General features: G+C 46.7%; 1 protein-coding gene across 3 annotated transcripts in view; it reads left to right on the top strand.

The window, feature by feature from the left end:
- The window catches only part of bmper (BMP binding endothelial regulator), a 20630-nt gene extending 2207 nt beyond the window's left edge, over positions 1 to 18423 (top strand). For 2 of the 3 annotated variants that reach the window (XM_069537821.1, XM_069537822.1), the window contains 15 exons: positions 2784 to 2869; positions 8874 to 8973; positions 10254 to 10336; positions 10891 to 10981; positions 11414 to 11496; positions 12383 to 12482; positions 12635 to 12744; positions 12844 to 12978; positions 13116 to 13220; positions 15259 to 15304; positions 15760 to 15923; positions 16028 to 16229; positions 16448 to 16790; positions 17043 to 17173; positions 17406 to 18423. In XM_069537821.1, the coding sequence (XP_069393922.1) occupies positions 2784 to 2869; positions 8874 to 8973; positions 10254 to 10336; positions 10891 to 10981; positions 11414 to 11496; positions 12383 to 12482; positions 12635 to 12744; positions 12844 to 12978; positions 13116 to 13220; positions 15259 to 15304; positions 15760 to 15923; positions 16028 to 16229; positions 16448 to 16790; positions 17043 to 17173; positions 17406 to 17587 (1961 nt within the window). In that variant the 3' untranslated portion in view covers positions 17588 to 18423. The remainder of the gene's footprint in view (positions 1 to 2783; positions 2870 to 8873; positions 8974 to 10253; positions 10337 to 10890; positions 10982 to 11413; positions 11497 to 12382; positions 12483 to 12634; positions 12745 to 12843; positions 12979 to 13115; positions 13221 to 15258; positions 15305 to 15759; positions 15924 to 16027; positions 16230 to 16447; positions 16791 to 17042; positions 17174 to 17405) is intronic. The other variant, XR_011245961.1, reaches the window with a different exon arrangement.
- Positions 18424 to 19004: the final 581 nt, after the last annotated feature.

The raw sequence follows: 19004 nt of genomic DNA, 5'->3' as shown, positions 1-19004 counted from the left end.
CAGACGTGCATGTGTTTGACATGAGAACCAACTGCCCGCTGTGCATCAGGTGATGAGGCCGCACTGCGCTCTGATCCCAGCAGATCAGATTCCTCCACCTGGCATCGAACCACGGTGTCATCTGTCCATTGTGCACTGAGCCACAGAGCCGAGGGTCTTACAGTGCGTCGGGGCAGCAGGTGGAGCACAGAGGTCACCGTGTCTCTGACTGCGTCACAGCCTCAGCTCCTCTCCAGGAAACTCCGCACATGTCACTTCCATGTCCTCCTGTGTGAGTTTGGGTTTGATGGTGACGTCTTGACCAAACTGAGCTGGTTTCTCTGCAGGAGAACAAGAACCCAAGTTTCTCTGGTGAGGCCTGTGGTGACGGAGCAGCTCCCAGGCGTCACAGAGTACTCAGAGTACTCGGAGTACTTCAGAATTGTTCTCCGTCAGAAATCTTGAATGCAACTATTCAGATTTCTTGAGGCTCAGTTGATTCAGAAACAGTGACGGAGTGTAACTGAGTACTTTAACTTTAACGAGAGTATTTCTGTTTCATGCTACTCTAAACCTTCTTTATATAAATACCACAACATTCACAGTAAATACACAGAAAAACATCTTTGCATTTAGTTACCACACTTTGCTTGGCATTATGGGTATAATGCATGATGCAATATGTCTGTTACTGTGTTTTTTTGAAATTGTGTTAACATACTGATGCTTGTAAGGGAGTATTTTTGTTTGACAGTATTACTACTTCTATGAAGTAACAGAATACATGAGTCCTGTGACTGTGGAGTCAGTTCAACACGTGTGAGATTCATGATGTTCGAGATCTGATTCAATAGACTGAAAGAAAATCGGGTTTATTTTGGAACAGATCTAAAAAGGAAACTGTCAGAGCTCGAGTATTAACTTTAATATTTCATCTTGTTTTCAGGAAAAGCAGAATCTTTTCTTTCTCCTCTTTAATTTCATTGAGTTCTGTGTTTCTTGTGCAGAGGGGACGTGACACAGAAACAGTTTTATTACAGCTTTATCTCTGCACGTTCAGGGACCGATGGATCAGAGACCGAGGCTGAGACGCAGACGAGGACGACGGAGCCCCCGCTCTCACCCCCACCCCCACCCCCACCCACCGCCCTGCCACTTTAATTACACTGGGAGGTTGTAAATTTCACTGTGGTGGTGGAGTCGGCAGGGTTCTGTCTCCACAGGCTGGAGCTGAGTTTTATAACATTAAGGTTTTGAAATAAGACGGAGTGTCCACGTCAATCAGCTGCTGTCACGTGACCGTATTTAGTTTGCAGAGATGATGGTGGAAGATTCAACAACTCATTCATGGAAGTTTGGACTCAGACATCTTTAACCGTGAGCTGCTACAAAAGCTCCATTAGGCTCAATACATGAAATCTTTTTTTTATAGAGAGCTCTGGATGTGTTGACCAGTCGTCTCCTGAGTCATCAGAGTTGCTGGCAGTCAGCAGGTGGAGAGTCAGAGGTCACAGATAAGAGCATTGATCAGAGCTGCTCTTACGCAGACCTGAAGTGAACTCCTGACAATCTCCTGCGTGAGATCCACAGTGAGCGAGTGGGCGTGTTGATGGCGTTTCTAACACGTGACTGACGCAAAACTGAAAAGAAACTCGAAAGAATCTCTTCAACTTGGAAACCACGCTGAGATCTGAGCACCACATTGACGCCGGAGTCGAAACAACAAGTCTCAGATGTCGTTCCAGACATTTTCCTGTTGTTGTGAACGAGCGGAGAATCTCCAGCTGCTTCTTCTTCATGCGTGAAAGAGAAACTCCGGAGAACGTCCTCCTGAGTTCATGTCTGAAATCTGCTCTCACGTGTTTTCACTCTGCAATTTAGAAACTCTCTGTTTTTGGTGAAACTTGAGAATTGAACCTTTAACGAACCTCGATGGAGAAACGTCAGCGTTGATTTCACATTAACTGAAGCAGAAAATGAACAAAGTTTTCAGAGTCGAACAGTTTATGGTAGAAAAGCGAGGGAGGGAGGAAGAAGCCGTTTCTGGATTCACACACAGTCCAGTGTGTCGTGAAATTCCTTAACGTCAGAAGAAGTAAATGGAGTTTTGTGCTCGGACAGTACGAGCGATTCTTTTCCTGGGGGAGATAAGATCAGCCGGAGGAGACGTTGCTTGAAACAGGAAGTAGTTTGACTCTTAGACGGAGCGCTTGGCGTTGGAGTTCTACCTTCACCTCCGACGACCCCGGTTCAACCTCCTGCTCGCCACAATAAGTTCCTAGGGAAGGAAGTTTTCATCTCGGAAAGTCAAAACAAACGTGACACACGGACAAACAGCAGAGCATCGCTGCAGAGCTCGTTCCTCTGTGTCAGTGAGACGCTCACATCTGTCGGCTTCTACCCATAAACCCCTGTGTTCCTGTTGTTTCCTGTGGTTGGTTCAGATTACACGGTCGCTCGTAACAAAAAGAACGACTCACGTTTTTTAAGACTTCAGTGTAAACGCTGATGCTTTTACCTGGAAAAACAAACGGATGATGAACTGCAGAGTTCAATATAATAGATCAAAACAACCTTGATTTATTTATGGATATTAATAATTTATCCTCCAATCAATCAAACCACTCATGTTGTATTTAGTGTTAGTTGATGAGTTTAATGTGAAAACATCTTGTCGTTACAACAACCTGCAGAAATGATCCTTCGTGTTCATGTATTTGTTTCTTATATATTTATATTTATTAAGCTGCTGTGACGTCACATGGTCCAGACTGTGCATCTCACCTTCCTCCTGTCGTCTCCAGGTACCGAGGCCAGCTGTGACAACGAGGGAGAGGTCCTCCACATCCCCAACATCACCGACAACCCCTGCATCACCTGCGTGTGCCTGGTGAGACCCACAGCCTCCCTCTGCTGCGTCACTTTGTCCCGTGACTTTGATGAACGACTGTTTGTTGTCAGCAAACGTGTCACTGCTGCATCAGGTTTTCCACTGATAGTGTAGAAACGCACAGATTGTGATATTTGTCGAAGCTGATTACTCGGTGGCGTTTGTTAATCGGTGGAATGTGAAAGATTTGTTGCACGAGGACGGGACTTTGAAATGATTTCTGGGGAAAACATTAAATGTGGATTGTTAGAGAATCTTGAATTAAATAAACTCAAACACGTAAAACAATCCAACTCATGGATCAATGTCAACGAGTCAGCTTTGATTTAACAAAGCGACTTTTTGTTTCTGTTGATTTGTAAATGCAGGAAATAAAAGAAGTGAAGGATTGTTTGGTTTGAGCAGACGTGTCTGTCGTCACACTGTCTTGACTCGGGCCGGTTGTTAAAATCAGCCAACAAAACGTTAAGGGACGACTCTTTCCTGGAACATGTGCTCTTTGACCCATGACCCCCCCGCACACATTACCCCCCCCCCCCCCCCTCGCTGCTGTAGAGGTCTTTGTTTTAAGAGACGTTTTCAAACCGTCCACGTTTTTCTGTCTCGCTGCTTCGACTGAAAGAGGGTCTGGGTTTTAAGAGGTGTCACATGACCAGAGTCGATCCTCCAGGAGACGCACGAGCGTGAACTTTGTGCGCGTGTGTGAGTCCATGTTGTGCGTTTGTCCACATCGTCCACACGCTGATTGGTTTGCAGGTTGTATCAGGAAGCGTTAATAGTTTAGTTCCTCTGGTCAATCACTGCTGTTTCAGATTGTACGTAACCATAGCAACACTGCGCAGTCCCGTCGGTTTGTTTGATTGTTTGTTTGATGTATCGTCAGCTCTGCCTCATGTATCTGAACATATAAGTACACAGAACATATAAGTACACAGAACATATAAGTACGCAACATAATAGGTACTCATACTGATTTAATCTCAGGAGACGTGAAGTATTCGCTGTAGTGAGTTGTACCTTACTTGTGTCGCTGTGTCACCTTGTACCGAAACATGTACAGCGTGTATTTTCTCCATGCTAAGTACAACGTTGGCCTCCGATTGGCTCTTTGAAAGCCTCCGCTGGCTCCTGATTGGCCACTCTGACGCTGCCCTCGGCTCAGTCGTCCTCTGTGTTATCAGGCAGACATCAGCCAAAGCTCTGCTGAATGCTATCAGTCATCAGCAGGCAATGGTCGGGCTTTCATCTCTACTTTAACCCCTACACACACACACACACACACACACACACACACACACACACACACACACACACACACACACACACACACACACACACACTCTTTCATACTTACATGCATTAAGGATCTAATCTTTATTGAATTTGCTCTTTGTTTATCTTCTTAAAACTTTTTGAACGCAGCTGTTTTTATGATTTCTTCTCGCAGATCGTTTCGCTTCATGTCTTTTATTTGACAAAAATCCAAAACCAGATTTCAAGCTGCACTTTCCACTGATTCCTTTAATTTGTTTGTTATTTATTTATTTAAGATCTTTTTTTAAAGGAGAAACATTTTAAAGTTTGAACCTTTCGTTGTAACTCTGATGAGTCTTATTTGCAGCTTTGTTTCCGGTCCTTCACTTCAGTCCAGGACTATTCTCGTCTTTTAAAAGATCCTGTTTACTCTGACCTCTGAACAGTTTCCTCTCCACGCAGGAAGCAGAGCGACTTCTCGACGCTCGATAACAGAACACTCAGGTTCAATCCGTCTCTTATCATAAACTCACATTATTTCATCGATTACCAGGAAAACCAGGAGCTTCATGTATGTTCTCAAACACGTCACCTCCAGAGTCCTGTGTCGCTGGGGGAGGGTGGGGGGGGCGTGGAGCCATCAGGGCACCAGTGTCACTCATACATGGAGGGGGTGGGGGTGGGGGGGGGGGGGTCCAGAGTACCTGCTAATGGCTCTGTGGGTAGAGACACACACACACACACACACACACACACACACACACACACACACACACACACACAGTAGAGCCATTGTGTGTGTCCATGCGAGGCCGAGCGCTGTAATGGGGCCTGGAGTGGATGTGGCTGACAGACTGACTGACAGGCAGGTCGCCATGACGATCCATTATCTCGCAGGGAGGCGGCCCATCTCCGTCCCGCTCCTCATCACCCTCGTCTATCTGTCTGTCCATCTCCGTGTCTTGTTCCTCTCTCTCATCGGCTCTTCCTCCCGTCGCTCGGCCTCAGATCAGTGGCAGGTTTTGTTTCCTCGTCCTCCTGGATCACTTTGGTCAGGCGGTCAGGTCTCTGCTGCCCTCGTCCTGTGACTCACCTCCTCACGTACGACACAGACACCGTCAGCGCGGAGGTCAGAGGTCACTGAAGTTTAGCTGAAGACGATGCGTCAGCTGTGGGCGGTGGAGACGCTGTGATTGATCTGAGCGTGAAGGTCGTTTCCTGTCGGTGTCTCAACTCAAACAGAAGCTGATCAATACAAAAGTTTATCTAACCCCCCCCCCCCCAACTCATAAATATAGAACCACAGTCTGACGTCTGTGTGAGTCAGACAAAATGCTTTAGTCCCTAAATTACAACGTGAAACTAAAACAGATCAGATGAAACACTGGCTCAGACTCTGGTAAAACTCTGAGATATAATGAAGTCACTGAAATGTTCCTGTGGCTGCAGAGAAAATAATGAGAAAATAAAAAGCCAATAAAAGTACATTTATTACAGCGTTTCTGGTTTTAACCTTATTTAAATGAACGACGTCATCTTGAACTTTTTCTGCTTCTTTTTCTGACGTTTTAACAAAGTGCCAATTACCTCGACTCGCTTTATTTACAACATTAACTTTGTACTTTTACTGTAGAGACGTCGGAGACTTTTTTACCACTGACTGTAAACAAGATGGACGACATCACAGCTCCACAAAGAGTGAAGCCAAAGCGTCTTGATCGACCCCTGGTGGTTGGCTGCAGTATAGGTCATAAATCCTTCTTCCTCCATGTCAGTGGACGGGACATGAACCAAACAAACATAAGTCAAAATACACGTCAATGAAGACGGTCTTCGTTTCCCTCTCGTCCTCGTCTACAAGCAGCTTGAGTCCAGATCACAACTTGACTGTAAAAAAAAAAAAAAGACGCAGCAACGTTGCTCTCGTCAGGAAACACGACTCGTAGAAACCGGCTCCCAACGGCATCGTTTCTCCGCCCGTCTCGTTCCTAAGCTACTGTGGCTCCTGCTCTCCAGCGGGGGGGCGCGACCTGTTTGTTTTGGAGGAAGGTGAAAGGTGAAAGGTCACGGTGGCAAAGGGGGTTAAGGTCAATGGGAGCGGGGAGGGGCTGGAGTCCAAGGGCTTAAGTGGGCCTTTAAGTTTTAGAGCTCCTCTCCTGCGCTGACAGACTCTGACTGATCCCTCCATCCGTCACCATGACGGAGAGCATGAAAAGATGGGGGGGGGGGGGGGGGGGGGGGGGGGGGTGAGACAGAGGCTTTGAGTGTTAATGAAACATCTTAGAAACGGAGGAGAGAGTGATGAAAAACCAGACGTGAGAGATTCAGACAGAGCGGAGGAGACATCTTCAACATTGAGGCGAGTGATGAGATTCACAATGAGAAAAGAAAACAGAGGAAGAGAAACGATGGATGAGGGAGGAGGTGAAGAGAGAGGAAGAGAAGAAGAAGCAGTGAACATTGCCGCCTCCTAGTGGCAGAGCAGCCTCACTGTTGTAAAACTATTAGATTGATTCTGTTCAAATCTCCGTCCAACCTTTATTGATCACTTTGGTTTTAATAATTCATCACAACAACTCAACGTGTCTTTCTGCTGATCATCGTTTAACCTCAGATAAAAAAACCCAAGTCAATAATAAATTATAAAACATATAAATCAAAGTTTGACCTTCTTTAAATTCTGATTTTTCAATCAAGCAGAAGTAACTTTTTCTGAAGGTTCTTGGATCCAGACACAGATTTAATCCTAATTTCTTCAACTGACGCTCGTTTCTGTGCACAGCTGATTATCATGAAACATTTCGAACAACTCTGTTTTCTATGTTGAAGGATTTAGTGTGTTTTCTCAGAACAGACTGAAATCTTCTCAAATCATCAGGATGAAGTTTTAACTGATGAGTTTAAATCAATCAAGTGATTGAAGATGAGGAATCTGTGGAATCTTCATGCAGCAGCGTGTTAACACTCAAAACACTCTATCGCAAACACATCTCGTTCTCCGACGCACACGTTCAAGCATAGCAGTGTGTGTGTGTGTGTGTGTGTGTGTGTGTGTGTGTGTGTGTGTGTGTGTGTGTGTGTGTGTGTGTGTGTACGTTGAAGGGGGAGGTGGAGGTGGGCGTCACCCCGGCGACAGACAGCCGTCCAGTCAGCCGGACTTGGTGCCGCAGTGGTATGTTGAGTGTTTATAAGGCGTGGTGACCCATTGTGACCTTTGACCCCCGTGACAGGCAGGGTGAGGGTGAGGGTGAAGGTGGGGGTGGAGGGGTCACATGTACTGACACCACTTTGTGCTAATGGAGAACAGAGAGAGAGAGACGGGAGGACATGACCTTGGAGACCGGACCACATAGTCCTCAGGTCTTTAACGGCTCGTTCCACCATCTTTGTTTTATACGAATCCTCCGTCACAGATGTGATTCAGAGAATCTTAGGTTCTGTTGAAGCGTCGTCACGAGACTGAAGAACAAAAAACCTCCAGGATTCAAACGCTGGAGTCAGAGTGTGTGGAGCAGTGATCGGGGGATGGAGGGTGATAATCCAGCTGAGCTTGTTCCCGCTCCGTGCCGCTCGTCCACCGCGCTGCACCTCTGTGGTTTGGTTTATTTATAAACTGAGGTGAATGGAGCTGTGGTCACATGATCGTGTGGGTGGTTGAACCAAAGAGATCCAGGTCACATGTTCACACAGATTGTAGACGTCCACTTCTGTCGGAGTTTAAACTGTAAAGGACACACAGACATTTTTTCTTCCTCTTTCTTTTTTAACTTCCTCTGACCCTCTTTCCATCTCCGTCCCTCCCCTCCCTCCCTCCTCTATCATGACATCATTTGTCCTCGGTGTGGTTGGGGTTTTAGCCGGAGCGCCGCTGCTATATTAAACTGCCCCGATTTATTTTCGCCCCGCTTTGATCCGTCCTCGTTAGAGCCGCCTGCCACAGGGCCGCGGGGGCCGCGGGGGCCACGGGGGCCACGGGGGCCGCCAGCCTCCACTTTATAAACCCCGACAGTGTGTAAAATAAAACACACACTCAGCATGTGGATGAAATCAGCAATAAAAGCCGGGTGTGAAAGTCGGGTGGATTAAACGAGCACAGTTTGGGCCCGGTCCCGCGGCGCGGCGAGCGGTGACACAGCGTTCAGTGTTTCTGGAGGCGACAGGACGACTGTTGAGTTGGTGTGAAAACTCACAGCTCACCTGAGAACGCTGAGTCACGTTTAGTGTGGACACCATGAAAAGTGTCACACGGGTCAGATGTACGTGATGTCATGTGACGATATTACGAGGATTTGTAACATGAAGGGCGGAGCTTGTGTTAAACGTGTTTTTATGTCATTGTGAGTTTTGATGCAACGACTGAGTTGATCACCATGTGCTGTTCTGGAGGGGCTCTACGTGAGAACATACGTGAAAGACAAAGAGTTCACGTCTGAAAACAGTAAATCGAGCCGCGACGACACAAATAAAACTTTTCTTTCTTTGTGGGAGTTTTTATTTGCGGGGCTGCGACAGAGGACACATTTAATTGTTTCTACGCTAATTAAGAAAGTTCCACTGTGCAGCTTTGTGTGTCCGTGTCTCTCCACGTGGACGAGCTACACGTATGTGCAGGACACACGTCACAAACGACACGAGATGGTTTTATGTCTGCAGAGATGATGAACGTGTGACGATTGTAAACGTGGAACTTGAAATCTTCTGAAGATTTGAACTTTAGTCTGACTGAACGTTTCTCCCTGTTGCGCTGCAGGATGGGAAGGCCGACTGTAAACAGGAGAAGTGTCCGCTGGTGTCTGAAGACTGTGCTCTGGTGGTGAAACAGACCGGAGCGTGCTGCGAGAGGTGTAAAGGTGAGACTCAGACGAACAGGTGCACACGGGGTCAAGGTTTTAACGCTTGTGATAGGCTGAGACACCTGTCAATCAAGGAGCAGAGCGATGCGTCTACTTTACATTTTGTCGACGTGTGTTAAAGTTAAAGTCGTCGAATCTTCTCACTGACACAATATTTCCAAAACTCATCAGACAACGAGAAGTGAAAGTTTCCAAACTTTAACATGTTGTCAAGTATTTTTCATTGATGATTAATATATAAACTTTCTGCTTTGTGGGTTTTATCGTTAACTTTTATACAATTTCAGTGTTTTTATTCAGTGGATTCAAACCCTGAATAAAACTAAATGAAAACACAATAAAAACTTCAGATGACACACACACACACACACACACACACACACACACACACACTCTCCTCCAGCACTCAGCCGGGGTGCGGCCCTTTTGTTTTTCGCGGTTCAGAGTTTTTACGACGCAGCTCTTGGTTATTTCAGGTGGAACGAGATCAAGTCGTACGAGACCGTCCTGCGTCGCCACAGCAACGCCTTGTTAGTGTTCTGTTGCACAGAATTTGAAAACCTCTGGTTTCTGTGTTTCCGTGTTTGAAACATGACGTCACAGTTTACTTCACACGTGCAGCAACAACATCATGTTTATCGTGCAGCATCGTGCTAAAGTTCCACTGAAGAACAAAAGAGAACAGAAAAACATTTCTAATTACAAGTAACGATGTTTACTGAAGCAAAACCTCATGTTACACTAATTCATTCACGGCAATAACTTGACTGTGTGTAATACAAATAAGTCACATTTTAGTTTTAACATTAACATGAATGAATGAAGAGCCTTGATCCTAGTGACGCGTTGTCTCGTCCGCGTGTCAGCGTATGAGCAGGACGTCATGAGGACGAGTGGTGTCTCCAGCTCTTCAGTCACGTCCACTGTCACGTCCTCGGCAGTGACACAGTGTCAGAGGGTTTGATTTCCACCGAGCGGCTGTGATCAGGTTTCAGTCTGTGGAAAGTTAAACATTGATCTGAGACCACTTACTGTAAAAGGGATGAAATGAATAGGCTTTTCATTTAGTGCTGAGCAGCTGTCACATCCCAACACACTGTGCGTGTGTGTGTGTGTGTGTGTGTGTGTGTGTGTGTGTGTGTGTGTGTGTGTGTGTGTGTGTGTGTGTGTGTGTGATTCCTTGCAGAGCTTCAGAATAAACTGGAAATAAAGAAAAAGTCAAAATGTACAAATCTAATCACGTTTCCATGGTGACTGTAACTTTATGTCTTCATCAGGTTGCACGTTGGACGGACGATCCTACAACAGCTCAGTGTCGTGGACCACGTCCACCAAACCCTGCGTCACCCGAAGATGTCAGGTGTGTGTGTGTGTGTGTGTGTGTGTGTGTGTGTGTGTGTGTGTGTGTGTGTGTGTGTGTGTGTGTGTGTGTGTGTGTGTTGTTTCAGCTCTGATGTCATGTTGTAATATCCGACCTCTGGAGGAGTGAGGGAGGTGAAAAGAAAGGAACGAGGGAACCAAAGGGCAGGGGGAAGGAGGGAGAGCAGACGGGTAAAGAAGGAGGGAGTGTGACATGAAAAAGAAGGGATGAAAAACAACGAGAGATAAATAATGGACAGAAGAGAGGGAACAGACGAATGGAAGGAAAGAGGGGAGGAAGGAAAGAAAGATGGAACATAGTAAGGAATGAAGACTAAACTCTTTCAAGGGCGAAGATGGATGGATGGATGGATAGATAGATAGATAGAGAGAGAGATGGAGAGGGAGATAGACAGACAGACAGACAGATACTTTATTGACAGTTGAATAGTTGAGGATCAATGAAAGGACGATATGGAGGAAGTGAAGGAGCAGAAGAGAAACATATTTAAATACAAACACACTAAAGAATGGTTTCTGTCCCGGCTGTGACAGGAAGGTGTCGTCACTGAGGCGGAGGTGCAGTGTGTCGTCCACTGTAAAAACCCAAAGATCCACCCGAAGAAGTGCTGTCCCACCTGCCCCAGTGAGTAGAACCCAACGACTGCACTGATCCTGCAGGAGGGAAGAAAGAGGGAGGATGTGATTGTTGCAAACTGAGTCTGAACATTTTCAGAGTTTCAGAGTTCACGTCTCGTGTGAAGAAGCAGCAGGAGATCGTCCTCTCGCTCACTGTGAAGGCTCCAGACAGTTTCCTGCTGTTTACTCACTCTGACATTTTACCAGGAGGCTGCAGGAGAAGATCCAGAGAATGATCCAGACATTTGTCCTCACACACAAACCCTCTGGATCATTTTAGCTTCACTGAGACGAGACTAAACCAAACGTATATGTCCCGCTCTGCACGAGGGAAAAATAAATGAGGGAACCTCGGTTCAGTTGTTTTGCTGCAGGAGTTTCTAGGTTCTGGATTTTCACTCTGGACATTATTCATGTTGTGAAACTTCTGCTCTCGCAGCTTGTATCTTCGAGGGTCGTCTGTACAAAGAGAAGGAGGAGTTCAGTCCAGAGAACAAACCCTGCATCAAGTGCACCTGCACCGTAAGTACATCATGACTGTTGATCTTCTTCTTCTATGGTTTAACGTGTCTCTACTTCCTGTGATTGGTCCAAAAGTCGGGTTAGACCCAGAACTCCTCCTCTGAGGAACCGTTCACACCTGAAGTCCAGCTTCAGTCTGAAGCTCTGAAACGAACCAGGTGTGAACGAGTCCTCAGTTCTCCTCTCCGTTCCTATTCCTCCTTCTGTTTCCTTCCCTCTCTCCCTCTCTCCCTCTCTCCCTCTCTCCCCCTTTACCCAAACAAACTCTACAGGTTCGTCCATAAACACGTCGCAGCATTAACGTGCTGGCCCCTCGCTGCTGTGACCTGTTAACACATCACACAGAGGTTTCATAGAACCGTGTTGATGTAGAATTCAACTCAAGCTAAATACATGTTCCCCATTCGAAAAGGGAATTTTATCAGTTTATAATTTATATATATATATTTATCTTTTTTGTTTTAATTGACAATTTATTGAGGTTCTACATCTTTTACAAGTGTTTATAAAAACAAATAGCTGTTGTTTAAAATTAAGTTAAATTAATTTACATTAGTTCTTCAAACATCCTGCAATGTGTTTTTATTTGATTTATCCAGAAACGTCCCATTGAGATACAACATGTCTTCTACCAGGAGTCCTGGAGAGGGACAGAAAACCGAGTGGACATAGAAACATACATGACTCAAATATAACCAGCACATATGACAATGAATGAAATCTGTTGAAGAGAATGAAGTGTCTCATCAAACAAAGCAGCTTTCACTTGTAGAACTCGATAAATAAAGTTGTAATTGTGTGAATGCTGGAGGAGGATTACCTCTGAGGTTAATTAAGTTCTTTAATTGTCGTCGGGCTAGCTGAGCTGTGATTTGTTGTTTTCCAGGGAGGGCGGACTCTCTGCATGAGGGAGGTGTGTCCTGTTCTCTCCTGCCCCGCCCACCTCAGCCACACCCCGCCTGGACACTGCTGTCCCAGATGTCTCGGTAAAAACTTTTAAATACTTTTCAAATCACAGTTCAGTCTCGTCACCGTATCTGCAGATCTGACACCAAGTTTTCATGAGACTGTGATAATAAAGTTGTTCTCTGCGTCTCTCCTCTTCCTCCTCCTCCTCCTCTTCCTCCTCGTCCTCCAGGTCAGAGGAAGGTGTTCGATCTGTCTTTAGGGAGTTGTCTGTTCCACAGTGAGGTCTATGAGAACGGCACTTCCTTCACACACGACAACTGCACCACCTGCACCTGCAAGGTACCGGACAGGAAGCGGAAAATCAGCGTCTCTCACCGAGGATCCAGCCCATCACCTTTAATGAAGCCTGTTTATGTTTCTCTCTCTCCGTCTTCCCAGGATTCAACAGTGGTGTGCAAGAGGCGGTGCTCGCGGCCGGGCAGTTGCCAGGGCGACCAGTGTTGTGAGGACTGTTTGTCCTACGTGAAGGTGGAGGAGGTGAAGTACTGCAGAGTCCGCAACAAGATCTACAGGGTGAGAGAGGCAGGAGGGATGAGTGGATGAATGCAATGATGGAGGGATGGACAGGAGTTAATGATGAAAGGATGAACTGATGGACAAACAGTATGAAGAGACGTGTTCTGACAGCGCTGTGTGTCCTCTCTGCTCAGGAAGGAGACATGTGGTCGTCGGTGAACTGCTCCCTCTGCGCCTGTGTTAGAGGAAGCGTCGAGTGTCGGCCCAAACACTGTGTGCCAATCACCAGCTGCCCCTCGGTGAGTGACAGGCCCGACAGCCAATCACCAGCCTGTGTTCGACCACCGGCTCCGTCTCTGCCGCTCTTCTTCATCCGCTCTGCTCACGCTTCACAGCCCGTGACTCACTCTGTCATTTTCACTGCACGTGTGTGATCGTCCTCTGAAGTCCAGACGTTTCACGATCTTCAGAAAGTGTCTGAGAACCAGACTGACTTCTTATACACATGTACGATAAGTTTACCTACATCAAACCACACGTCCTCAGAATGTTGACACTCTTCGGGGGATGTGATAGATTCCTAACAGTCATAAAAAGTTAGACGGACTTCCCTGCAGGGGATCATGGTCGGTATCGAACCTGTGGCGTTTCCTTTACGGTGAAAAAAGGTTGTTTCACGCGGTGGAAGCGAGGCACCGGCTGTCAGACGCTCTGGGAACGTCTGCGATCACCTGTCGCTGAGGCCGCACAGGGGTCATCTGTCTGCTGGGGGGTGATGGAGTGGAGCGAAGTCAGCGTCAGTCCAGGTTCACAAGATTCCAGCGGTTGTAACAAGCCCTCACCTGTTGTTTGTGGACTGTCGGGGGGGGGGGGGGGGGGTAACTAGTTTCACTTATTACATAGTGTAGTGTTGTGTATTTGTACGTGTAGTTATATACAGAGGTTAGAAGGAACAAAGTAGAAATACAAATATCTGAACTTCCTCCTCGTCGCTTGTTGAAATCAGGATCATCACACACGTTTAAAAAAAACACTGAGCGAACACACCGGCCCCAACTTATGATACACACACACACACACTCACACACACACTCTCCTGTGCTGTCATCCTGCGGTCAGCGGCAGGTCGGCAGAGTGTGTGTGTCCCTGAGGAGACAGTGTGTCTCCGAATAGCCTTTTGTCTGTTTGACGTTTGAGTGACAGCAAAGAAGAGGTTCCCTATATTTAGGCCCCCTGAAAACCAATCTCTGTCAGTGTGTGTGTGTGTGTGTGTGTGTGTGTCAAAAGGCAGCCCTCTTCAAAGAGAGAGAGAGAGAGAGAGTGCCCTTTGTGCAGAGGTTAGGACTCTGAAGTGTGTATTGAGTGTATGGGGAACGTCTGGATGTGATGACAGACGAGGTGTGTGTGTGTGTGTGTGTGTGTGTGTGTGTGTGTGTGTGTGTGTGTGTGTGTGTGTGTGTGTGTGTATGGGTGCGTGTGCGCGTGCGTGCTCCCCAATGAAGGTCTTCCCTGAGGCAACAAAAGTAGGTGTGTGAAAGAGTTCTCTGATCTGCGATTCAGATGGAAGTTGAAACACACACACACACACACACACACACACACACACACACACACACACACACACACACACACACACACACACACACACACACACACACACAGGGGGTCGTGTTACACAGACTGAGTATCTGTGTCTTTGTGTTCGTCCTGGTTTGACTGTGAACTTGTCAAAACTGGAACTTTTCATACGTGTGTGTGTGTGTGTGTGTGTGTGTGTGTGTGTGTGTGTGTGTGTGTGTGTGTGTGAGTGAGTGAGTGTGTGTGTGTGTGTGGGTGCGTGCGTGAGAGAGAACGACAGCATGAGAACTCTTCTTCATTCATGTCAGGTTAAGAGTTTGTCTCAGTCTCAGTTCTGGTGGATCTTTAGTTATTCACTGTCACTCACTCACTCACACGTTTATATTTAATATCTCATAAATATCTGAATGTGTCTGATCCGTGAATTCTTCTCTGAGGAACCAGTGAAAACAATCTCTCGGTGTCAGACACCTGGAGATGTTCCTGACTCAATGATCCCTCCGGTACTGAAAACACAACCTCCTGTCAGACCTCATTAACAACGACTCATCTGCTAAATAATGAGGTTGTGAATTATATCCTAATATTCTCTTGATTCACAGAAACTTCTTGTCTCCGCCTCATTCTCTTTTCTTTTTTGCTTCTTATAAACAGACACAAATGACAGAATGTGAAGAATGGAACGTTCTTTTTTACAAAGTTGTAATTAAATAAAATTTCCATTGATTTCTATCTGTTTTTTAAAATTGTCTCTTTCAGAATAAGATCCTGAACAGAACCGGCTGCTGCCCCGTCTGCACTGAAAGTGAGTAAGTCCCTCTGCACCCTCCGACATGTTTGTCTTCAAACACTTCAAATAAAAGAGTCTTAAAACATTTGAACGTCCTCGTCGGTCGATGAACAAACGCGATCACACTGCAGCAAAAACTGTGAATTCTCAAAGGCAAAGAAAAGAAGTTTCCCATGAGCGTGTGTCCGGGCTGTGGTTCGGCCCTCGGGTCATTTTACTTTTGGTTTTGGCTGCAACTAAAATCCCCACAGCGACAGTAAACGTACCATTTCAGGACTTCAAAGACTCCGTGACCTCACTTCTTCATCGTGCAGCGTTTTCACAGCACAGATCCTGTTTCCACTCGGCAGTCGGTCGCACTCGTGCCACATATTTCACCGTTTATCGTAAATGGTGTATTTATTTTCATCGAAGTTCAGATGGCTTCTTTTCCTCCTCAACTTCTTCCTGTCTGTCTCGGTCTCGTGCAGAGCCGGGTGTGTGCACGGTGTTTGGGGACCCTCACTACAACACCTTCGACGGGAGGACTTTTAACTTCCAGGGAACGTGTCAGTACGTCCTGACTCGTGACTGTGGCGGCGTCTCCTCCGGAAGCCCGGGAAATAACGTCAACAGCCCCGACTCCAGCTTCACGGTACGACAGCACTTTAGTTTTCAGCCTTTTTTCAGGAGCAGCTTTGAAAAGTGTTAAAAACTAGTCATTGACACTAACCTCAAACCTCAAACTCCTCCTCTCAGGTGTTGGTGAAGAACGACGCCCGGCGGACTCGCTCCTTCTCCTGGACTCAGTCTGTGGAGGTGAGGCTGGGAGGTCTGGTCCTCGGCCTGCACCAGCACCTGACGGTGCGGAGGAACGGCACCCGCATCGCTCTGCCCTACCACGGCCCCGGGGTGCACATCGACCTGGACGGGTATCTGCTGAAACTCACCACCATAGCAGGTCAGCACCACACACACCTCACTGTCATCTGTGTTTTCATTTCCTTCAGTGCGAATGTGAAGACGACAGAATATAAAATGTGTGATTGGGGTTTCCACAGCAGGTTTGCAGGGTGTCGACCCTCCATGCTTTTCTTCTTCTTCTTCTTTGGACACTCTCCCGTCTTGTCTTGTCGTAAACACTGAGTCTCGTCTCCGTCCCTTCGCCTCCACCTGCAGGTCTGGAGATCACGTGGGACGGCGACAGTTTTGTTGAGGTCGTCGCCGCCCCCCACCTGCGTGGACGCCTCTGCGGCCTTTGCGGCAACTACAACGGCCACAAGCGCGACGACACCATGGGAGGCGACGGCCAGTTCAAGTTTGACGTGGACGAGTTCGCCGAGTCGTGGCGAGTCGAGGGGAACGAGGTTTGCACCCAGCAGCATCCGCCTCGTCGACCCACCTCCTTCCTGTGTCCGGGCAGCGTCAAGGTCAAGTTCCGCGCCCACCGGGAGTGTCAGAAGATAAAGTCGTGGGACTTTCAGAAGTGCCACCGCGTGGTCGACTTCGGCCCTTTCTACAGGTGAGGACGAGCGGAACTCTTTTAACCTGTCAGAGAAAATAGTTTTTAATGTTTACTGAATAAATCTAGTTTAACCTTACCCCCTCTTAGTGTAACATACATATACATATATTTATATATATATATTTATATTTATAAAAGCTGTCGTATCACTGTCTCTGGATCATTTTTAACTAATAAAGATGTTTGATCCTGTTTTAATCTAAATCTGCTGCTGATCCTCGTCACTGAACTAACTGCTGCCCCCTGCAGGTCGTGTGTGACGGACATGTGTGAATGTCCCGTCCATAAAAACTGTTACTGTGAGTCGTTCATCGCCTACAGCCGAGCCTGCGAGCGGGAGGGCGTGCCCGTCCTGTGGAGGCCCGACACGGCCTGCATGGGTGAGTGACAGCGACCCAGTCTTCCATTAGTTCATTTAAAACGATCAACACACCACGAGTCAGAATCAGTTGAGTTCTTGTTTGCTGAACTCGTTGTGTTAAAGAACTTCACCGTGTGAATGTTTGTCTTCTCGTTAACGCCTCCGTCCTGTGGAGGAAGTTGAGGAACCAGATCCTCCACATCTGGTTGGCTGAGTTTTATTTTGACGACCTTGTCTCTTCCCTCCCTCAGCCACCCAGTGTAAACACGGCGCCGTGTACGACACCTGCGGCCCCGGCTGCACCAAAACCTGCGACAACTGGAACGAGATCGGCCCGTGCCACAAGCCGTGCGTGGCCGGCTGCCACTGTCCCGCCAACCTGGTGCTGTTCCAGGGACGCTGCATCAAACCCATATCCTGCCCCGGGCGGTGACCCTAGTGGCCCGGGGGGGGGGCGGGGGGAGGGGGTCAGGTCAGGGAGCTTTTTAAAAACTATACGAACCAAACTTACCAGGAAGAGTTTGGGACGTTAAAGGGTCCAGTGTGGACAGGTCACAGGTCACAGGTCACAGGTCACGAGGTCACAGGTCACAGGTCACGAGGTGGTGCTGCGTCCACCCTCTGTGCTGAGGACCGTGTACGATACAAGACTCCACCACGAGGGGGCGCTGGTTCCAGACTCGGAAGGGGAAAAAAAACTTGAACCTTGTTCGGAAATGTCACGACTTCTCCTCTCGCTCTCTGAGGAGGTCACGTGACCACAGACCCTCAGGAAACGCTCCGGGCCGCCGGACTCGTCGGAGCCGACGCGGCGCCGGGTTTCTCTCAGCCGGACTCAGAGCAGAGGAACTGATGCCTCGTGTCAAACTGTCCTCGGGATCTTTTCATATTGTAAGCTAACCAGATTTATATGAGACAGACAGCTTTTATATTATTATTGTTCTAATTATTATCTAATTATTATTTGTTGTTGATGTTGTTAATTTATATTCCAGTCGAATGACGTAGCAAGAGCCAGAATCATGAATCTAATGGTGTCGATGATTTAAAGGGAAACAGAAGCTATTTATGTATTTGTAGTGTACTGTTGTGTTACTGTTTGAAGAGAATGTGACTCACTCTCCACCGCAGGGATAAAGTACTGTACTGTGTTCTGCTCCGTGTCCAGGTTGTTGTGGTTCCTATCAAACTGAAGGTTTTCATCCAAGCGTATGTTTCACTTGACAACAATTATTTAAGACCAGCAATATAATCTTTTGTCAAAGCTCATGTTCGACTTGTGTCTTTACTCTTTTAATAAGATGGACGTCTGAGCTCGAGGTTGCTGGTTCCAGTCCCCCAAAACAACCGTGGTGATTTTACCAGGCAGGAAAAAAAAGAGGGAATGTAATTCACAGAAGAAGTTTCGTTTATTTTTCTCTTTTCTTTGCTTCTTTAGTACGAAACGGAGTTTGGCCCTTTCAAAATAAAGCTGCTTTCAGACCTGATTTCCCTGAAATGTTCTGGACGAGCTGTAAGAACAGAAACTCTGAACCAGCAGCTCCGGACATTAACATGAAACACAAACTATTTTCTGAAACTTCGAGTCTGAAAACAGCTTTTGATTAAAGAAGGAAAATCAGATTCACTTTTAAACGCAAAATTAATTCATAAAAATCAGATTGTGAAACAAAGTAAAACTTCACTCGTGACACAAAACCATGAGCTTCATTCAGATTTTATTATTTTCAAGTTCTAAATATTTGGTTTTATTTGTTTTCTTTTTATTTATTGTCATTTATCAAAGTTTACGTCTAAACTGTAAAATTCAAACCTCAGTTATATTTCTTTGGTTTAAGGTGAAAAAAAAT

This window comes from Paralichthys olivaceus, chromosome 13 (assembly GCF_024713975.1).
Source record: "Paralichthys olivaceus isolate ysfri-2021 chromosome 13, ASM2471397v2, whole genome shotgun sequence".
Classification (NCBI taxonomy): domain Eukaryota; kingdom Metazoa; phylum Chordata; class Actinopteri; order Pleuronectiformes; family Paralichthyidae; genus Paralichthys; species Paralichthys olivaceus.
This window is presented reverse-complemented; position numbering and strand designations above follow the sequence as displayed.